The sequence below is a fragment of the Pteropus vampyrus genome, unplaced genomic scaffold (assembly GCF_000151845.1).
Source record: "Pteropus vampyrus isolate Shadow unplaced genomic scaffold, Pvam_2.0 Scaffold158, whole genome shotgun sequence".
NCBI classification, from domain to species: Eukaryota; Metazoa; Chordata; class Mammalia; order Chiroptera; family Pteropodidae; genus Pteropus; species Pteropus vampyrus.
The window spans coordinates 1,426,532-1,446,559 of NW_011888939.1; the positions used below are offsets into that span (position 1 = coordinate 1,426,532).

The window sequence follows — 20,028 nt, forward strand, 5'->3', positions numbered from 1 at the left end:
GGTCCTGTGGGCTTGGGGCGCAGGCCGAGCCAGCCGGAGTGTGCAGGTACCTTGAGGACCGCAGAGGTGTTGAGGTGCACAAGGCGCACCTCAGAAAGGATAGTCTTCCAGATGTCCGTGTCCGCGTCTCTGTTCACGATGTCCTGCAAAGCACGCCTGGCGGTCAGGTCGCTTTCGTGCCCGGGGCCCCTCTCCCACGAACGCGAAGGCCAGCCGCCGAACACCAGCACCGAGCTGGCTGGTAGCGGGACGAGCGCCTGCAGGAGCAGGCGGGCCGAGCCGCCGTGACAGCCACGCACGGGCAGCACGGGGCAGCCCCAGGGACCCAGGCCCCTCACTGTGGTCTGGGATGCCTGTTCACCCAGAGAGCTCAGATGGCACAACGGAGGTCAGGGACTGTCCCTGGGAGGTGTCCTTGCTGGACTCCTGACATCGGGCAATAAAAAACATCTGAAAAGCACTTGGCGTCATCCTCGCCTCACGATGACCCTGTGAGGTCACGTAGCTGAGAACCAGAGAACCCAGGGGCTAAGTGGGAGCTGGGCCCAAGGGTCCGCCTGGTCATCAGCTGTCCTCCCTCTCCAGTCAGGCTGGAGGGGCCCCCAGCAGGGACTGAGGAGGAGGGGGGCAGGGATCAGTGATGAGACCTCAGCAGCAGGCCGGCAGCCCGGGAGCGGCTCTGAGGAGAGGCTGGCGCAGGGGCTGGCGCGGAAACCCCCAGGAGGCGGCAGCGTAGGAAGGCACCCGACACCCGCAGCACGGGGCAGAGGGACGCGCCCCCACGCACGGAAGTGGGACGCTGACCCCCGCCTTGCTGACGGCCTAGCAGCTGCACGGGCTGGGGGTGTGTTAAGTGGGGGCTGCTGGAGGCTGGGAGGGAGCCTGACTCTCGTGGAGACCCCAGCACCGCTGCGCGGGCTGAGGCTGCACGCACGCTCACGCCCTGGACTTCAGACGGTCCAGTGGTCTGTTCACATTCCTCCCACACCCTGGCCCAGGATGCCACATGCAGCTCTGGAGGGCGAGGGGGACTCTAGGGGGACCACCTTCCCTGGGTCACTCGGAGGAAGGTGGCTACCAGCCCTGCTGCCCCAGGAAAGGGTGGTCCCCAGGAATCCCCCCAGGAAATCCAGTGACAAGGGCATTTGTCACTGCTGAGCGAGGGTTGATGGGAGAAGCACCACAGTTTACAGCACGTGGCCGGAGCCTCCTACCCCGTGGTCAGTGACCTGGTCTTGGGGCTGAGTGAATGGCCAGCACCCAGAGCCTAGCACGGGGCATTTACCACCACCTGTGAACCCGTCCTGACCCAGGAACCACTGGGTTTCCGCAGTCCACAGAAGGAGTGGTCTGTGCTCCCGTGAAAACGTCTGCGCTGCAGCTTCTTTGTGGCTGAAAACCCCTGACCTGACTCTACACCTGCATCGAGACTGTTCCACGGGCGGTTTCAGAGCGGTGTCAGCGTGTGTGTTGACAGCCCCAGGCCCGCCCGCCCAGCGGGACTCACCAGTTTCCAGAGGTTCTGAGCAGGCATGGAGATGTTGTAATCCACGTAGCAGGAGACCTCCTGTGAGTGGGGGCTCAGGGGGGCGGCCACGTCATGCCTGGAAGACCGAACAACGCTCAGGGCCCCACGCCCCAAAAGGCCGCCCGCCTCCCCAGGGCAAAAAGCCGCTTTCACAGGCAAAGCAGCTCAGCCTCAAAGGACAACCGGCCAGAGTCGCTACTCCCAACCTGGAGGGCAGCAGGATCCAAAGCGCTGCTCCTGCCCCGGGGCTGGGAGAGGAGCCGGGCGGGGACCCCAGGACTCGGACTCACGTGTTGAGGAAGCGGGTGGTCATGCCGTGCACCAGCTGCACCACGTCTCCGTGTCGCACGGGCCTCGGTGGGTTGCTCACCTCCAGCCGGTGCCTGGGGAGACACAGGCTGGCTGGACCGGCGAGCCCGGTGCCCTCAGCGACCGCACGTCTGCGGTGTCAGGGCTCCGAGGCCTCACATCGGGGCGATGTGGGATTGTGCGGCCGCCCAGCCACTGTGTACTGCCCACGAGGTGAACGCGTGTAAAACGCAACACAGACATCCTGTCCCACTCTTTTCTGAAACCTAAAGTCACGCTCCAAGCTCCGGGTAGGGTCCTGTGGGCCATGATCACGTGTTAGCTGCTCTGTTATCCACAAACGCCACGACGATACACGTACTGTGGCTGCTCAGAAACCCTTCTCCGAGAGATACACTTCTGTCCAACGTCCACTCAGCGAGAGTGGACACAGGGCCCGTCGGGGCCTCGATGCTGGGCCGGGCGCCGAGCACAAGGCTGAACAGCCAGGCAGGGCCGGCTGCCCTGTCACTAATGTAAGCGGAAAAGGCAGCTGACAAATGAGCAACCAAACCAACAGTCAGCAGTTGTGACAATGGGTGCAAGGAAGCCAACGGGACGGTGACGCAGAGGAGGACGTGGGGCCTTGGAGGGTGGCCGAGGCGGCCTCTCGGAGGAGCCCGTGGCTGGGGTCGTGCCAGGCTGGGGGGCAGGACGTGCAAAATGCACTTCCTAGAAATGCAGAGAGCGCTGAGTGCCGGGAGCAGGAAGGAGGCTGCAGCCAGGCTGCGGGCCACGCAGGCCACCGTGAGGGGTCTCGGCCTCTCTGTGGGAGCGATGCGAGCCTGGGAAGGGGCTGGAGCAGCAGAGCGATCTGTCTGTGTTTTAGAAGACCGCTCAGGGGGCTGCTGAAGTCAGTGCCAGGGGAAGTGGAAGCAGACGGTTAGGGGGAGGGGGGCAGGGAAGGGGGGACCTGGATGGTTCGGGGTCCCGTTCGGAGGCACAATCAACAGGGCAGGCTGCTGGACTGGATGTTGGGAGAGGCGGTGAGATACCTCCCTCCGTGAGGCCTTTGCAAGAAAATGGCTTTCGAGAGGGGGGTTCTTGTTTCTGTACGACGGGGAGAGGGAACGGTGGCCCGGGGATGGGGGTGGGGAGAAGAGGAGTTTGGGACAGGCCTGCAGAGCAGCCAGGAGCACAGACTGAGTTCATTTCTGAACGAGCTAACCCTGACATGGCTTAGCACAGAGCTGGACTCAAAGCTTCCAGCAGGGGCCTCATCTGGCCAGGCCAGGAGGTGAGCTCCATCAACTCCACTTGAATGAAAAAGGGAAAAAGCAGCACACGCTGCCCAGAGCACCAGGCCCCGCACGCACCTCCCGGGATCCTTGACGATCCACCAGTTGTTGACATCTTTGAAGGGGTAACAGGTCACCTGCTGCTGGTGCGAGCTGCCTCGGCCATTCTCGTATCTGCACGAAGGAGCCGACAGAGATGTGTCCGCAGCGGGTCGGCTAGGGGCCAGTGGGCCCTTCTCCTGAGGTCCATATAAACCCCGCCCAGCCAGAGGCCGGGCAAATAAGGATAAAACAGACAGGGAGTTCCAATCGAAGAGGGGCGAGGGCAGGGAGCCCCCAGGCAGCACTCGCGTCACTAAGTGACTGGTGCCAGAGAGCCTGGGGCCGTGCTCGGCAAGCCCCTCGCTGGCTCACACGCAGGAAGGACCAGACTCACTGATCGTCGGGCCAAGAGCTCAAAGTCTCACAAACCCCTGCACAAAGAGTGAACGCTGCCAACAGCAAAAATACGCAAGAACATCTCATAACCGTCCGACTGAAAGGGTCTCTTTCCTTACATCATGGGGTAGGTGCTCTGGTGAGAATGAAGCCAGCAGGGCACAGGCTTGCCGAAGGCGTTCTTCAGAGTGACCTGGGAACCGTAGGCCACCTCCAGTGGCTGGCCTTGCGTGACCCGAGCCAGCCCTCCCTAAGACAAAAGCAGAACCGGGGAAACTGAGAAGGAGAGAGAACCCCACTAGCCTCCCTGACGGCCCCTCCCACCTGGCGATTATTACATAACTAGCTGCAATGGCACATGCCATAACCCTGTCGTATCGCATCACGTAGACGTAACTGCAGCCACCACTGACTGAACGTTGCCCCTGAGCCGTCCACACACCCCCTGGCGTCGTCCAGCCCGGCCCCCGTGATGACAGTAATTATGACTGTTTAAGAGATGGGAACACCGAGACAGGTGAGCTCAGAAATTCACCCAAACACACAGAACCAGCGTCGACAGAGCCAGCATTCGGGAGCAGGTCCGTCTGACTTGGGTCTACGTTCCTAACTGCCTCAAATGGTGTAGTTTACCCTTTTTTTCGAGTTTGGATGCATGAACGCGAGCCGAGCCTGCCCTCTGAGGCACGTGCGCCCGCCCGGAGGCGGCGGGACCTCCCAGAGTCTCCCGCGGGTCGCCCCTCGCTCACTCCGCTCCGTCGGTATAATCACAATCACTCGCACAGATGGAAGCGGGTTCCCCATCTCCTGCTTTGGTTTTTTCCTCCAGTGCTCACTGGACGGTGCTTACGTCGCAACCTCTGAGCCTGCGGGGCCCTCTCCGAGGTGGCCGTGGCCCCCTGCTTACCTCCAGGCTGGCCTGGAAGGCACTGGACATGATCTGGTCGTGGGGCCCAGAGCGGTAGAGCAGCATCAAGTGGACGTAGAAGAAGAGCAGGTACATGGCAACTGGCACGACCACGAGAGCCGCCACTCGGGCCAGCAGGTGACAGAGCACACGCACCTGCCAGGTGAGGAGGAAAGCTGTGCCCACGTCACAGTGCAGGCGCCCAGAGCCAGCAGCAGGAGGGCCGATGCCGATGCCCACGGGGCGGCTCGCCCGGGCCTGCCCTGAGGCCCGTCCGCCAAACGCTCCCGCCCCGTCCACCTCCACACCCCACACCGGCCGCCCATCGCCACACTCGCCATCAGCACCCACGTGTGACAAAGTCCGGTCCCCTATCAGATGCCAGGCGTGGACGGCAGCGACTCCGAGCACCAGCAAGTAAGTGGAAACCCCCACGTACTTGATGCTGCGAAGACCGATGGGGAGGAAGTCAAAGCGAGACACAGCACGGGGAGGGCGCAGGCGCAGCCGCGGGCCCGGGGACCAAACTCACCCGACTGCACAGGAGCAGGCCACCCCCGTCAGCGTCAGCCAAAACCACCAGCTCAGGGAGAAGGGCCTGGGGGCAAAGCGGAGAGGCAGAGCTGGGGACAGCTCCCTGAGTGTCCCAAGGAGCCACGTTTCTCAGACACCTCTTGGGGTCGGGGGCTGTACTGAGCTTCAGGTGCAAGAAAAATGAACCCTCACCACCCAAAACATCAGTCCCGGCAGAGTTTCTCTTTTCGGCCAGACATTTCTCCAGTCAGATGAAGTTACAGAAAAGCGAGGGTGTGTTTATGAAATCACAAGCCCAAGGCCAGCCTAGGTGGCCGAAACCATGAGCGAGCAGCTCCCAGCATGAAGTGGCATCAGCCCTTCTCCGGTGGACAAACCACCGACTCTTCTTCCCTCACTGACAAGGAAGGACACACCCCCTTTTCCATACCTGTGTTTTTGGGAATTGGAGAACTTCAAGTAGGACAGCACAGCCAATAGATTAAAAAATATGAGCACAGATTCCAAAAGCATCAGCCTCGACTGAGTGATCAGAGCGTTCTCTGTTGGAAAAATGACATACGTCAGTTGTACGAAAATGAGAGCAAACATGTGAAGATGAAAACGCCCACACAAAAAAGCAGACGTTCTAAATGTCACAGATCGTGAAGGTGGGAAGTTCGGGGTGGCTGTAAGGGGACAGGCTCCAGAACCACGAAGGCAGATTCTTAGGAGTGAATCACGCCTACTGGTACCTGTGTGACCCTGGGCAAGTCACTGAACTTTTCTGAGCCTGTTCTTATTTGCAGAAAGGACACCGCCTGGCGGGCGGCCATCAGTGCAGGGCCTCAACCAGAGCTGTCACTCAACAAACACCTAGTTCTGCATGGCAGTTAATGTTACTTGTTCAGGAACCTGGGCTGAAAGGCCCTTTCTGAGGACTACCCACCTACACCCCCCGCAGTCCCTCTCAGCCGGCTGGGGCCTGGGAGGTGACGAAGCCACGGAGGTTGTCAGTGAGTGACAGATTTGGTTCGAGGGCACCTAGGCTCGCTGCTGGGGCCACCCACTTCATGTCGCCGCAGTTCCTAATGCTGTCCGTCCACCAGTTCCGCAGCCCACTCTGGGAGCAGGGTGACTCCCAGAGCCAAACGTGGAGGGATCAGATGACCCTCCTCCGTCCTGTGAGCAGAAGCTGCCACAGGGGCCCATCCACTCACCCGAGCTCTGTGGGCCACACATGGGAACGTACCGGAGGCCAGTGCTCGGTCACTCCCCTCGCCACACCAAAGCAGGCAGGCCCGGGTCTTACCAATGAGCATGAGCAGAGCAGCTCCCATGGCGGCACAATGGGAAAAACGAAGCTCCCACAAGATCTGGTAGGCCATGGGGACCGACAGGGCCCCCGCGAGGGCCGGCAGCAGGCGCAGAGACCACACGGGCACGTTGCTGCTGTACTCTAGAAAGCAAGCACCGCGGAGCTGAGTGCACCGTGCACCCCACGACAGACCACAGGTGCTTCCGCACAGACTCTAAGACGAAATTCCTAAGACTGGGGACCCCATCAGGGACTGCATGTGCAAGTCTGGCTTTGAAATGAGCTTCATACAGTCAAAGACCAGCTCCCGTTAGGCATAGGAAATGATGGCCGTGGATCTGAACTAGCTAACGCTGTATTTACAAGTTTATCCCACCCAGTTCCAAAACCTCTGCGGCAACATACAAAATTTAAACGCACAGAAGGTAACCGCAATCAGCTGCCACATAGTGTACTGTGCATACCACAAAAGTAGGAATAAATTATTGTAACTAAACACTAAGATGTTTCCCAGGCTTTTCAAAAATCACTTGTACTCAATTTATCAGGCCTTGGACTCATTAATAAACCACCATCGTTAATTCTCATGGTAGCCCCCACCTCTCCATTCTAACATGTGCACGTTAACGAGGGACGTGACAAGGATCTTTTACCTGCTCCAATTCTGTTCCACAAAAAGTTACCATCGAAGCCTCCTAAATAACCTAAAAAAAAAAAAAAAGAACCAACCAGTAATGATGCCTTCCAGCAACATTTCAAGAGTGCCAAACTGTGGCCCGTGACAGGAAAACAGTGGTAAATAACAAGATGTGGATTCTGCCCTCGAGAAATGTCACCTATAAGTTTTAAAGGACCCTACCTCCCAAGGCCAGCAGCATGTGGCCAAATGGCGGTCCACTGCCATCCAGAAAGAAGACCCGCTTCATGTAAAAAGAGATGTACTGCCCATAATACACTTCATCGAAGCTGAAAAACAAAACAGGTCATATTTCTCCATAATCTTAGCTGTGAACAAGAGGCGCTCTCCCTAGTTTTTGGTTTAGGGGTGTACCATTAGCCAGCCTACTGAAAGGCCTCAGGGACGCGAGGCTAATCCCCTTGTCCGCCAGCACATCTGTGGCTAAAAGTCAGAATCGGACCTGGTGACCCAACAGAACAGCTGCAGGTATAAAAGGGAGACACGTAGGAACCGATGGCAACAAAGGTTTTCAGGTGATGACAAGAAGGAACTATCTTTTCAGGCCTGAAAATGCCTCTGTGGTTGTCTGGTTTTTAAGAATCCCGATCTTTTAAAGCTATAGACTGAATTATTAATGAATGAAATGATGTCTGTGATTCACTTCAAAAGAAAAAAGCACCCACTGCAGGGAGAGGGGGTGGCTGTGAGTTGGTAACTGCTGAAGCTCGGTGATGGCTTCCCTGGTGAGGGGGTCATTATACCATTCTCCCTACTTTTGTACATATTTGATGTTTTCCATAATAAAATGTGAAAACAAAAAAGGACACGTGTATTAATCGGATAATAAGCAGTCCTTTAACAATAAAAACAATCATTTTTCATGACGAAAGACATGCTAAGGTCAATGAGGACAAATTCCTCAAGCTTCCATCCTCTACTCTCCAGGTTTTAAATGGTCACCTGAGGCTACTGTACCTGCTGCAGAGATAAGACTGAGCAGGTGGACCGGCAGGGGCTTTCCCAGGGATGGCCCAGTCTCTCCTCTAAATCACCCAACACCAAGAAGCCCGGAATTTCGCTCCCCCATTTACGCTACTTAAAAAGGCACTTCCTGTCACCACACTGAAATCACAGCTCTTCTCAAGTCACCCTGTTTGGCTTACACCACAGCCCTTGGATAAGTGAGTTGCCACAGTCGGCTTAGTAACCCCAGCAAGGTCAGGGCCACGATGTTCAAGTTGACATCAGCTGTCACCACCACCGGGCGCTGCAAAAACTCCAACATATTGTAGAAATGGAGGACTGGCAGGATCCCTGGAAAAGAAGGGAAGACCTGTCGTCAGTAGATGGGGGCAAACCAGGAAGGCTCACAGAGGCACCAGGGAGAACCACGTTGTAGGGTCGCTGAGAATCAGGAGGCCTCGGCGGCCCAACCAGGTGGGAATTCAGGAATCTCAAGACTGAATACTCACTCATTGAGCAACTCGGTCCACACACACCTGCCGACCGCTTCCTGGGAGGCAAGCCACTGTTAATGAGATGGCCTCCCCAGCCCCTGCCTGGGCAGTGTGGCCGGCTTACAGCCGCATGACCTCTGATTTCTGGGCCTCGGAGCCCCACCTGCCCTAAGCATCTACCTCTCTTCCCTCCTTGGGGCAGCAGTATCCCCTCGCGTCCCCTCGCTCACCCTCAGGACGCATCTGCACCTGCTACAGAGCTAAGACACACCGGGCACTCCCGTTTCCTCTCTGAGGCTTCATCTTCCCTTGAGCTCCACTTCTCTTAGCGCTACATCTGCCTTGGACGGCCCCGCCACGCCCCCTGGCAGGCGGCCGCCCCTCTTCCCGGGCACTCCCTCTTCCCCCCGCCCCCCGCTCCCCCGCCGCGGGCTGCATCTGGCCCGGGCCACGATCTTTCCCAAAGGTTTCCTCTGCCCCTGGGTGCTCCCCGTTGTTTTCCGGGAGCGCCTGTCCGAGACGGCCCCTAACCGCACCCCCCTTGCCCAGGCGCACCTGCCCTCGGCCCCGCCCCCCGTCAGGGCGGGACGCGACGCTCTGTCCCGGCCGGTCCGCGGGCTGCGCACGCGCCTCCCGCACTGACTCTCCGGGGTCCCGACTGGGCCCTCGTCCCAGGCGCCGCAAACGTTAGTCGCGTTTCTTCGAGTCCCGGCAGAGCGGCTCCCCGCGCCCGGCCGAGCCTGGGACCCGCCGGGGGGGGCGGACGGTTGGAGGGCCCCGCCGTGTGCGCGGGGCCGAGGCCGCTCGGCACTCCGCCGCGGCGCCGCCCTGCTCGACGCTCGACTCGCCGGGCCTGCGCGTGCGCACTGGGCGGGGCCTGCGCGTGCGCAGTCGCGGGCGCCACGCGGGCTCCGCCGGTCGCTCGCTGCTCGTTAAGCCTCGTGACCTTTCCCTCGCGTGTTAACGGCTTTGGCGTCCCGGGATTCCTGTGCGCGCCAGACACACAAGTTTATTCTGAAGCAGGGGCCGCATCCGCGTTTTGCTCGGTGTGGCGCGGACCCACTGTGTCCCGCGAGCCTGTCCGGACCCGCTCTGCCGCCGGACGCTGCACCTTAGGTTAAGGGGATGCACTGCCGCGTCCTTAGTGGGACGGGTCACCTACAGGACGCCTCTTCTCTCCAACCCCACTTCTTCTTGACCCGCTCGTCTACGTGCATCTTAATGTGGACAAAAAAGCCACTGCAGAGTTAATAACTGGAATTACGGGTCTCTAAGGTTCGCAAGGATTCTTTTCACGCTGGCAAACCAGCATTAGATGACACCGGTTAACACATGGGTGTGGTGGCGGAGCTGGAAGATGCCCAGGTCCCGTTCTTCCACTCAAGAGGCTTGAAAGTAATCTGCCGGAGGCGGGCGGGGTGGGGGGCAGGGTTTTCTCGTGGAAAGCGTTAAACTTGCTTGGGAGATGATGTGTGAGTTGCCTCCATTCTTAACTTCTGCCAGGCGATATGCTAAGTTACCTCTTTGAACCCGCACCACCCCATAGGGTGGGCACTGTTTAAAAATCCTCGTTGCTGTTAGTGACTCCAGGTCACACCGCTAGATGGCAGAACTGAGTACTGCCTGAACCCAAATCCAAGCTCTTGAGCCTACATTATCCCATCCCTGGCTTGGTCCTCTTTCCGACCCCAGTGCAGCAACACCCCTCCCACGTCCAGCAGAAGAACAGGAAAACAGGAGACTGGACGGAACACAACAAAGATGCTCATCTCTTCTGACCCACTCACCTTTCCTGGGAAGTGTGGGGAGGGCAAGCAGAGGCCAGGCAGATGTCACCGACCCCGTCAATACCATCCACGGGGGAGAGGGCGGGGACTGCATGCGCTGACCTATTCGGAAGATGAACCTTAACAGCAGGTTCCAATCTCTTGCCCCCATGTTGCTTTAAGGTGTTGCGGCCAAGTTACTCCCACCGTCCACGTAAACTGTCATTTGTCTCTCTAGTCAAATGACAGAATCTAGGAGCACACAGCCTGAGAAAGCATGTTCAGCTTTAGTTTTTTTTACTTTTTTTTATTTAAATAAGGAGAATTCTTTCATATGGAAAGAGCTAGTACAATCACATATTTGAAAGGAGAAACAATAGGTACTGAACCAGAGGGGAGGGGGAAGGGTGAGGGTGAAGGGTGAGGGCGCCACCACCATGGCCTGGCGAATCCATGATTCTATGTCCCATCCAAGGTAAAAGCTTCCCCAAAATAAGGTATAAACAAGCTGCACATTACACCGTTAGCCATCGTCTGCCCTTTCAAATATCTGGTCTACGTGAAAAGACAAAGAGGAAAGGCCAAAATAAAAAAACCCCGTCAAGAACAAAAAAACCCCAAACCCTTTTTACTATGCAAGGCATGAGGTCAAAAGCTTACAGTACAGTATCCCCTTTAACCAATGGAAGAAAAGTCATCCACACAGAGGCTTAATAGGAATTTCCACTCCGAGGCTTCATAACATGCTGAAGACAGGGCCCTGGGGATGCTACCATCTTGGAGGCCACCGACTGGGGTGGGGAAATGGTGAACAGCAGGTTGGATACGCCTTGAAGATCACTAGCCAAATATGTGCTGGTGGTCCCAGTGGAAAGCATGGCTAGGGGACAGGACAGTGTCTGACCCCAAAGCTGAGCCACTCCTGTCCCCGGTGATCTATTTGTCTTATGTCCATCTCACATTTTCAAACAAGAGCTGGCTTTCTGAAGTCTGCATTTTTCATCACAGAACACGACAAAGCACAAATAGTGTCCTTGGTAATCAAAAGCAATTTCCAACAGACCTGCTAACCCAGGCTGCTCTGCAAGTGATAAGGGACAGACAGAGGAAACGTGCAGCTACCGGGTGGAGGGGAACCCATCAGCGGGGGACGACCTTTACCAATCTGCCACACGCTGCCTCCGTTGGCCAGTTCTGAACACGGCCATGTGCACACCCTCAGTCTCCTTGGCTCACATCAGTCACAAACCCCGTCGACCATCCAGAAGGCAGACCCAGAAGAGGGCGAGAGCAGAGCTGGAGAGAACAGATGCTGGCGTTTAAAGACAAGAGACCTCAATATTCTGGGCAGTGGTTGGAATGACCACGGCTTTGGAACTGGACAGATTTTTCTGAATGTGAATCGTCTTTTGTTTTCCCCCTTAAGGAACTCAGAGCCAGAAGTGTATGAATTCCCAGTTTGAAAATAATGTGGATTGAAAAAAAAGGGAAGCAACAGTAAAGAAAACCAGACCAAATACAGCTGGCAGAGAAGTCCTCAGTGGGTGGACGCTGCCTCTCAGATACACGACTCCACACGCTGGGGTTTCACCCCACTGAGTAGTTGACTTGGGACACACACTATTGCGGGGCCATGGGTTGCCCAGCAACAGGCTGCACCATCAATGGCCAGGGCAAAGCTGCCAGCTTCAGAAGGGAGGGCATTTTTAGCAGGCAAAGGTGTATGGGAGGGCTCTGACACCACCCCCATTTCAGCAGCAGAAAACCTAAGTGTGGGTTTTTACCTGTTCCTGCCAAAGGCCCCAAGGGATCTTGGCAGAGGCCTCGGCGTGGATCTGTGCTCTGAGGATGGGGGTCTGAAACCAAAATAAGACCCTAAGTCCTATTATTACCTTGAGCTTGGCTCTAAAATGACATGAAAGGAAGAGAGATATTGCACCTTGAAACATCTCTGCACTAAACACTGCATTTCCTCAGACCAAGGGATGGGATGTTGGGCAGGCCTTGGGCCGGCCCTGTCCCCAGAGTCCAATTTAAAATCTGCATCTCAGTGGGAGGAGCTGCGGCCCGGGCACACAGAGGCGGTGAACGCACTGAAACTCACATGCAATTTCCTGGCCTTTCCTGCACAGAGTGGTTCAGACGTCATATATAAATAGAGCAGTGAAACGTGTACTTTTTCTTCACCTAGACCTACAACATCAATACATATAAATAAATTCTAGTGTTTTGTTTTCATTGGGGTGGGAGGAGAAGATTCAAGGGTGGAGAAGAGGGCTGGAGAACAGGAAGTCCTGTCACTCTGATGGCAGGGTCACCTGAAGGGCGCGTCTTGAGTTTGTAACAGCATCCGCGACTGTTCTGTCCAATTTCAAACTGAGAGAACTTTTTTTCCTTCTGACAGTGCACACCAGAATTAGGTGTGAGGGGTGTGGCCGTGTTCCTAAGTGTGCAGGCAGCGGTGAGCGTGCGTGGCTCCTGCGGGGGGCGCTGGGCAATGGAGCGGGAGAGCGCAGAGGTGCTGTGGAGGCCGCAGCCAGCGGTTTGCAGGGGAGTAAGGGGCAGAGCAGGTGAGCGCACGGGACAGGGGGGAGCGGGCCACTCTGTCGCATGGGCAGCCCCTTCAGAAGGCCCTTCAGAGTAACGACTCAGCACAAAGAAAGTGACAAGCAAGTAAAAAAAGGCAAGGAGGGGACGCTGAGCTGCAGGTGAAGCAGTGGGCGTCGTCGGAGAAGACTGGCCCCCTCCAGAGGCCGCCGAGGGCCAGCGTCTGCTGGGCGGCGGCCCCCCACTTCCTCGAAGCGGTGAAGAGCGGCACTCAAGTTGCCTCAACAGTCCCCAGCGCACGGCTCTCTACACCGGACACGGCTTAGACCGCAGCCTGAGTGGCCGTCACACGCCGGCGGGCACACTGAGGGTGGACTCTGCGGGGCACATCCCACCCGCCTGCTGCCCGTCCTCCCAGCCAGGTCCTCGCGGAACCACTGGCGGTCGCAGGCAGTGGCAACTCCAGACGGGGGCTGCTTGCTTACTCTGAAGAGCGAGTACAAAACGTGAATTTTCCCCTCCCTTTCCTCGGAATCACAGAATCGGACACGATTTCCTCCTAGTCCTTGCTGAAAAAACGAACAGTGACACAGCATCAAATGGCTCACACCAGCATGTTGCTAGAGGCGGCCTTCCTCCAGGGCTGTCTGGTAGGTTCTGGAACCACGGCCAGCCCTGCAACGCACCGACCCCGTGGACCCTGCCCCAGCCATCTGGAAAGGCTGATGCTGTCCCCACTGCCCGACTCAGACCTGCTGTCCCAAAAACCCGGTCTGCTGCTGGGAGCAAAGAAAAGGAGAAAGAAGAAGCCCTCCCAACAGCCTCACAGACCACACACCTGCCAAAGCCCTGGCCACACAGCTGTCCGTGCACTCCTGTTACTCATGATTTCTAGAAATGAGCTGTGAGAGGTGGAGGGGCAGGAGGATCCGGACGAGAAAGAGGGTCGGGAAGAAGGAAGGAGACAGGCTTCCAGGAAAGGGAGCGCGTGTGACAGCAGCCCCTGTGGGTGCTGGAGCCCCACAAGCAGAGACGCTGACGGGGCCTGTGGCGGCGCCAGCTCACGCTGTCCAGGCCGAACCGGAGAACACCGGCGGCTCGGTGCCTCCATGACACGCCCCAGGGCCAGAGGAGAGCACAGCCACTGGCTTCAGAAGAGTCCAGGACAGAAATTGTGTGTAATTCTTACGCCGAAAACATCGTCGACCTCACCGGGCTGCCCGCAGGCTCTGTGCGGCCATCAGGCCAACAGGCTGGAACCAGCTGAGACCTCGACCCAGCTCACCTCCTTCACGGCACTGCCTCGAAGCATGCGCTGGACACCGGGAAGCTCCCGAGGTGTCTCAGGCAACCTCCTCCTTCCACAGACACCCTTGAAGCTTAAACAACAGGGAGCGAGCAGGAGGGGACCCGTTACGTTGTGTCTTAAGGTATCGCAGTGATGTGTCAAATAAACAGGAGAGAGATGGAAGGGAACTGCTGGGGCGGTGGGGGCCGAGGCGAGGCCGGAAAACGACGTACAAAAGTCCAGCTGCACACGCGTAGCTCGTGTTTTGTTTTGTTTTCCTTTCCCCTTTGTAAAAACCTCAAGCTGCTTTTTAAAACAAAGATCCTCCAGCTGAGAAGACCCAGTGGCCGACCCACTGCGCCGGGGACCGGGAGTGGGGAGCGGTGCCGGGAACGCGCCCGGCTGAGGAGCGGGCAGGGGGTCAGGCGGGAGGGCTCGAGCCGGCACTGTCAGCGCGGAGCGGGGCGCGAGGGGGGTCGTCGGCTGTGTGTCTGTTTCGTCTGGAAGCAAGCGGGTCAGCGCCACAGACCCACGGCGCAGGCTGGCTGGACGGCGGGGCTTCCGGAGCGGAGAGAAGGGAGCCCTCGCGGTCCGGGCCAGAGCTCGGGCGGCATCTGCTGAGATGGCCGAGCCCACGGCTGTGCCCGGCAGGTGGCGGCACTGTCCTCGGGGGCGAGGCGCGGCCGAGCACCTTCAGGCCTTGCTCTCTTCCACCTTCACTGCCCGAGGCTTGATGGCGCCCGTTCGCTTCATCTGGGAGGCGGCCGAGGGGGCCTCCTGCAGGGTCACGGCTCCCAGGCTGGGCTTTTCATCCACTCGTTGTTTTGCCTTTGGACAGACGAGAGGGGTCAAAGAAATCAGCCATACGCAGAGCCAGCTGTCTGGACACACAGTCCCCGCCACCCGCTTCCTGCTCCTGAGTCACAGGGAAAGGCCACTCTGAGAAATCCATCCTTCGGTCGAGGGCGGACTTAGAGCAGCTCTAAGGGGGGAACACGGGTGACACTGCTCTGTCCCCTCCTGCGGGCACTGAGGAGTGCAGTGATTTGGAGAGGCGGGAAGACACGGGGTCCTCTGAGGAGCATCCCGTGATGCCAGCAGGATCTCCGGTAGCAGCACACATGCGGCCGCTGGAAGAACCTTTTCAAATCAGTGCACCGCAGGCCCCCAGGGGACCGACCCGCGAGGAGCCTGGGTGCTCCCAGACCTCTGACCCTCCCGACACAAACTCTGTGAAGACCTCTCCCCAGGACCCGAGCGTGACCTCGAGATGCCCAGGCAGTGGCCCCACACTCAGCCCTGCACAGGGGGCATCGCAGGCCCAGCCTCGGCCCCGCCCCCACACTGCAGTGCGAACCCCGGAAGAAAGCTTCAGAAGCTCGGTCCAGGTAGTTCACGGAGACCCTCCGGGAAACGCCAGCAGGAGGGGCGTGAGCAGGCCACCTTCCACGGCCACCAGCCAGGAACGCTGTTTTCTTAACCCCACGCCCGACACGCCTGAGCCCTGGAGCCCGCCGCGTTTCAGAGTGGAGAGCCCAGTGCCTGACGGCCAGGACACTGAGAAACACCTTCCGTTATGGAACGGGAAGACGCCATTCCACCTGCTGCCCCTCCCAGCCCAGACAGACACGGACACAGCACTTCTAGAGCTAGCAGGCGCACGACACACGCGCACGCACACACACGCCCCGGCTTCCAGAGCTGACCCACAGACCTAACCCAGGCCCGGCGCCTTCAGAGCCCAAATCGCTACGCGGGAGAGTCCACCTGCCAGCGTCACCTCCTCTGAGGACACTGCATCCTCCCTTCTCCACAGGACAAGGAAGGATCCAGACACCGTGGAGGAGCAACGCCTTTGCCAGGAGAGACTCGGGCTCTGGCCCCGTGCTCTAACGCCAGGCATCGGGCTTGGGCTCTGGCCCCGTGCTCTAACGCCAGGCATCGGGCTCGGGCTCTGGCCCCGTGCTCTAACGCCAGGCATCGGGCTTGGGCTCTGGCCCCGTGCTCTAACGCTAGGGCACGTCTCTCTTTATGAGAGGAGCGCTCAAATGGGCTGGGCTGGACTGTCCCTTCACTTTTGGCGCTTGGGGACGGGCCTAAGCGTCCAGGGCTAGAGGGGCTGGAAAGCCGTTTTCTACCTGTTGAACGTAGTGTCCCTGCACAGAGCCCATGTTAACTGCTGATCCAGAGGGCTTCCCACTGGGGCTAGCAGAGCTAGGCCTGAAAAAACCAAAGGCAGGGGGTGAGAACATGCGCGGAGCCACAGACGCGGAGCCGAGCCTGGCGCGACGGCCCTGGCTTGGGCTCGCGGACCTCCCGAGGGAGGGAAACAAGGACCTCAGACGGCCAGAGTGCAGAAGGGGTGAGGGCGGCTGTCGCTGCCATCGCAGCCCATGGCGATGCACCCGAGGAGCAGAGGCCGGGTCCCTGCTGTGGGCAGACACTGACCATCTCTCGGGGTCTGGAGGATGTGGACCAACGTGATTCCATAAGCGGACAAAAGGTCTAACCCTGATATGAGAGTCATGCCGAGTTCATTCTAGCCTTCACTTTTGGGGGGCGGGGGGAGAGATCCTGAAAAGAACGTGTCCCACTGACCAGATCACTGGTTCCCAGGGGTGTTAATCAGGTGCTACATTAAAAAAAAAAAAAAGACAGGCTCCATGGTCCAAAAGCGTGAGGCGTGCTGTGTGCAGAGCTCGACAGGGCTCCGGACAACGGGACTGCCCATGCCCCACGCCCAGGGGCAGGGCCCCCGCGGGCAGGACCCCTGCAGGCCGGCCCCATCCAGCACCCCCAGGGGGCCTTTCTCAGGCCTCAGAAACCGTTTCCAGAAGACCTGGGAAACATTTCTCTATAAAGACACGGCAATTCACCCAAACGCCATGAAACACCAACAAAACAAAGGCTGCTAATTAAGAACTGTTTTCCCAAAAAGTCTCCGCCGCTGACACCCCCTGCACCCCCACGAGGTGGACCCAGGCGGCTTGTTACGTGAGCTTCCGTTTTCTGGACCAGCCTGAGGAAGGCTCTGAAGCCAGATGCTGCCGATTCGGCCAAAGGCAGCAGAGGAATGACAGCATCTGTTTAAAACTGGAAGCTTCTGTCTTTCAAATTACACTCATTGGTCTGTGCTGCTGCCTATATGTACTTTTCGTACAGCTCTGTCGCTTTGGCCTATGCAGAAACCGGGATCGAAAAACACAGCAAGCTAACAGACAAAAATAAGGGAAGCCAACACAATGAAGGTAAGAACAGAAAAGATGGTGAAATGGAAGAAGTCACAGCAACGCCTTCCTCTGGAAATGCAGTTAGAAGGATGGAAGGACGTGGGAGACGAGGGCTCGGCCCCGACACTCCAGAGTGACCACGGCAAGGGCGACACGAGAGGGTGACCTGATTGGCAGGAGAGCTCCACATCCGCCAGGACCTGGTGGCACTCTGCAGCCTCGCGGTCAACCCCTCCCGGGAAACCCCAGCCAGCGGTCTGACTCACTTACACACAGGAGACATGTCTGAGAACGTCCCATGTGTAACAAGGGCCAAATGCACAACCCTCGGGCCAGAGCCAGTGTGCTGCCCTCCCACACCTGCACACGCTCCCGCCGGGGCGGGGGAGGGGCAGTGGAACCAGAGGTTCTCTGACCTCTCCACGTGGTAAGTAATTCAACAGAACAGCTCACACGAAGCCACCTCCGAACCCAGTTACGGGACCTGGGGCAGTTACTGGAGGAGGAGACAGACACGGAGGAGGTGCCAGCTCACCCTGTGGAAGGCACGGCCCCGCAAGCCCCGCAGCACCCAGTCCTGGCAGGGTCAGAGGCCAGAGGTCAGAGGCCAGAGCAGGGCCCTGGCGCTGGGGAAAGGCCACGCCCCTCCCCTCTCAGGTGTGTGCCTTCTCAGCCAGTGAACCCTTTAAAAGCTGGTGAGAAGACAGTGAGCAGTCAGCGTCAGTCCCAACACGATCAAAACATTAGCCATTCCTCTTCCTACCTTTCCAGAAAGCTCCAGAGCATCTTATGATGATTAAAAACAAAACCACTCTCCCAATTCCTGACTTTCTTGTGGTTAAATACAACACGGGTAAGTCCCAGAACTGAACTGACGCTTCAAGGAGGACACGTTGGCCTGCGAAGGGGACCCAGCCTCAGTGCCTCTCTGCTGCCCTCCTGGGGCCCTCGGATGCTCCTGAACCGGTGTCCCATCTACAGCGGCCGATCAGCTCTGCAGCAGCCACCCCCAGGGTAGCTCTTTACCTGTAGGTCTGCGGTGACGACATGGAGCCTCCCGAAGGAACATTCTGTTTACTGTCGGCAAAGTGGAAGCCCTTCATCTCTATCTGAGAGGACTAAAGAGAGCAAAGTAGAAGTTACCCTCCACAGCCCGGCCCTCGCTGACCACCGGGCAAAGCCGACGAGGCCCAAGAGAATCTCCAGAGTGTGGGGGTCAACACGCTCCCCACGCCTCTCGCAGGCCGGGCTTGAGGGCTGTCCCCTGGAAGCAGCGCCATCCAGTGGTTCTGTCAAGTGGGTGGGGAGAGTGGTCTGGGCACCACCACAGGGCACTGGCCGGGTGTGCAGCCCATGACCTCTCTACCCGCAGAGGCCACCCTTAGCAGAGCCCCCAGGAGCCAGGGAGCAATGTGGCTCCCGGGACCTGCTCCTGAAACAGCCTCCACAGATGTGACCTCGGCCGAGGGGAGGAAACTCGGGCGTGGACCGCACGCGCCCACCCTCCCTCTGCTCGGGGCTCACCCCTGAGCTCGTCTGTGCGGCTGGCCATGGGATCGAGAACGTCACGACGGACAGGGCATCAGCGGTGTGCTGAGGCCAGGAGCTCGCACCCAGGCCTCTGGCGTTTTCTGCCACAATGGCCCTCGACTGACGTGAAAGGGCTGAGGCGACAAGGACCCTTCCAAGACCGCAGCAGGACGCGCTCATGCTCACCTCTCTGCTGGTGTGGAGGACCGAAGGCTGGGACCCGGGGGGCAGAATTCTCCGGGGAGCCCCGACCGAGAGGCTCTGGCCCTGTGGCAGCTGGAGGGACTGTGGCAGGATCAGGGGCTGCTGCCCGGAGCCATAGCGAGGCAGCGGCAGCTGGGAGCCAGGCAGTGGCATCGTCAGCTGCTGGACAATGGGGACAGTCAGGAGGAGGAATGGACGTTGGGGAGGCCACAAACTGCCTACACACACGCCCAAGAGCAAGCACCTTACACTTCGGATTCCCATCTCAGAGAGACGAAGGCGGGGCCATCGCACAGAGCGGAGCTGGCAGCTCTACAGAGTGCGGCAGGGGCGGCCTGTCACTGGGCGAGACAGCCACAGGGCTGAGCCTGACGGACGGCCAGCGCCACCCTGGCCACCCTGCATGAGTGACGGCTCCTCTCCAAGGCCCCAGCGCTTCTTGCTTTCATCCAACAAAGGCTCACTGAATACACACAATGTGCTGGGGATGCGCCAGGAACTGTCAGACCCAGAAACGCGGTGGCATTGTAGTGACGGGCTGGACACGGCTAGTGTGCGCAGAGTGCAGACAGCAAGCCCCGTGGGGCAGGGGAGGCAGGGGAGGTCGGGACGGCCCTTAGGAAGCGACGCCCAAACAGGCCCCAGAAGGGGACAGCTGCGCAGGAAGTGACCTTTGTACCCTCCGAGCAGCAAGTCTTTGCTGTTCTGCCTCCACAGGTCACAGGAGACAGGACTCAACTGGGTCCTGTTTGGGGTTTTTAGAACGAAACTGGAGCCCCCCGGGATGCTCCTGAAGCACGTTATGGCGGAAGCACAGGGCCGAGTGGCACTTCCAATGTCCAGAACACGGTGGTGTGGTGAGGGGAAGGGGGAGGGCCTGCAGCCTCTCGGGACGGGGGTCGGGGGACGGGGCGGGCCACTTTTCGTCTCTCAGTCACTTTCCTCTTCATCTCCCTGCTATTGAGTCCACAGTGGCAGGTCGGAAGGATCTATTGGGACTGCATCACTGAGACACGTGGCAGCCAGAACCTCGAGGC

General features: G+C 58.7%; 2 protein-coding genes and 1 non-coding gene across 3 annotated transcripts in view; all 3 read right to left on the minus strand.

The window, feature by feature from the left end:
• Positions 1 to 9,277, minus strand: part of POMT1 (protein O-mannosyltransferase 1) — a 13,692-nt gene extending 4,415 nt beyond the window's left edge. The window contains exons 1-15 of the mRNA XM_023536558.1: positions 8,982 to 9,277; positions 8,442 to 8,482; positions 8,133 to 8,283; positions 7,150 to 7,256; positions 6,944 to 6,994; positions 6,285 to 6,431; positions 5,424 to 5,535; positions 4,992 to 5,057; positions 4,811 to 4,904; positions 4,460 to 4,615; positions 3,672 to 3,802; positions 3,193 to 3,288; positions 1,819 to 1,911; positions 1,508 to 1,604; positions 51 to 143 (exon numbers count right to left, since the gene is read on the minus strand). Coding sequence (XP_023392326.1) covers positions 51 to 143; positions 1,508 to 1,604; positions 1,819 to 1,911; positions 3,193 to 3,288; positions 3,672 to 3,802; positions 4,460 to 4,615; positions 4,811 to 4,904; positions 4,992 to 5,057; positions 5,424 to 5,535; positions 6,285 to 6,431; positions 6,944 to 6,994; positions 7,150 to 7,256; positions 8,133 to 8,283; positions 8,442 to 8,445 — 1,398 coding nt within the window. The 5' untranslated portion in view covers positions 8,446 to 8,482; positions 8,982 to 9,277. The remainder of the gene's footprint in view (positions 1 to 50; positions 144 to 1,507; positions 1,605 to 1,818; positions 1,912 to 3,192; positions 3,289 to 3,671; positions 3,803 to 4,459; positions 4,616 to 4,810; positions 4,905 to 4,991; positions 5,058 to 5,423; positions 5,536 to 6,284; positions 6,432 to 6,943; positions 6,995 to 7,149; positions 7,257 to 8,132; positions 8,284 to 8,441; positions 8,483 to 8,981) is intronic.
• A 5,008-nt stretch (positions 9,278 to 14,285) lies between these two features.
• PRRC2B (proline rich coiled-coil 2B) overlaps positions 14,286 to 20,028 on the minus strand; it is a 61,558-nt gene continuing 55,815 nt past the window's right edge. The window contains 4 exon segments of the mRNA XM_023536559.1: positions 14,286 to 14,855; positions 16,166 to 16,247; positions 18,284 to 18,375; positions 18,974 to 19,303. Coding sequence (XP_023392327.1) covers positions 14,721 to 14,855; positions 16,166 to 16,247; positions 18,284 to 18,375; positions 18,974 to 19,303 — 639 coding nt within the window. The 3' untranslated portion in view covers positions 14,286 to 14,720.
• Positions 19,918 to 20,003, minus strand: LOC111745614. Its single transcript, XR_002782733.1, has one exon. It is a non-coding gene; the product is annotated as a small nucleolar RNA SNORD62 (small nucleolar RNA).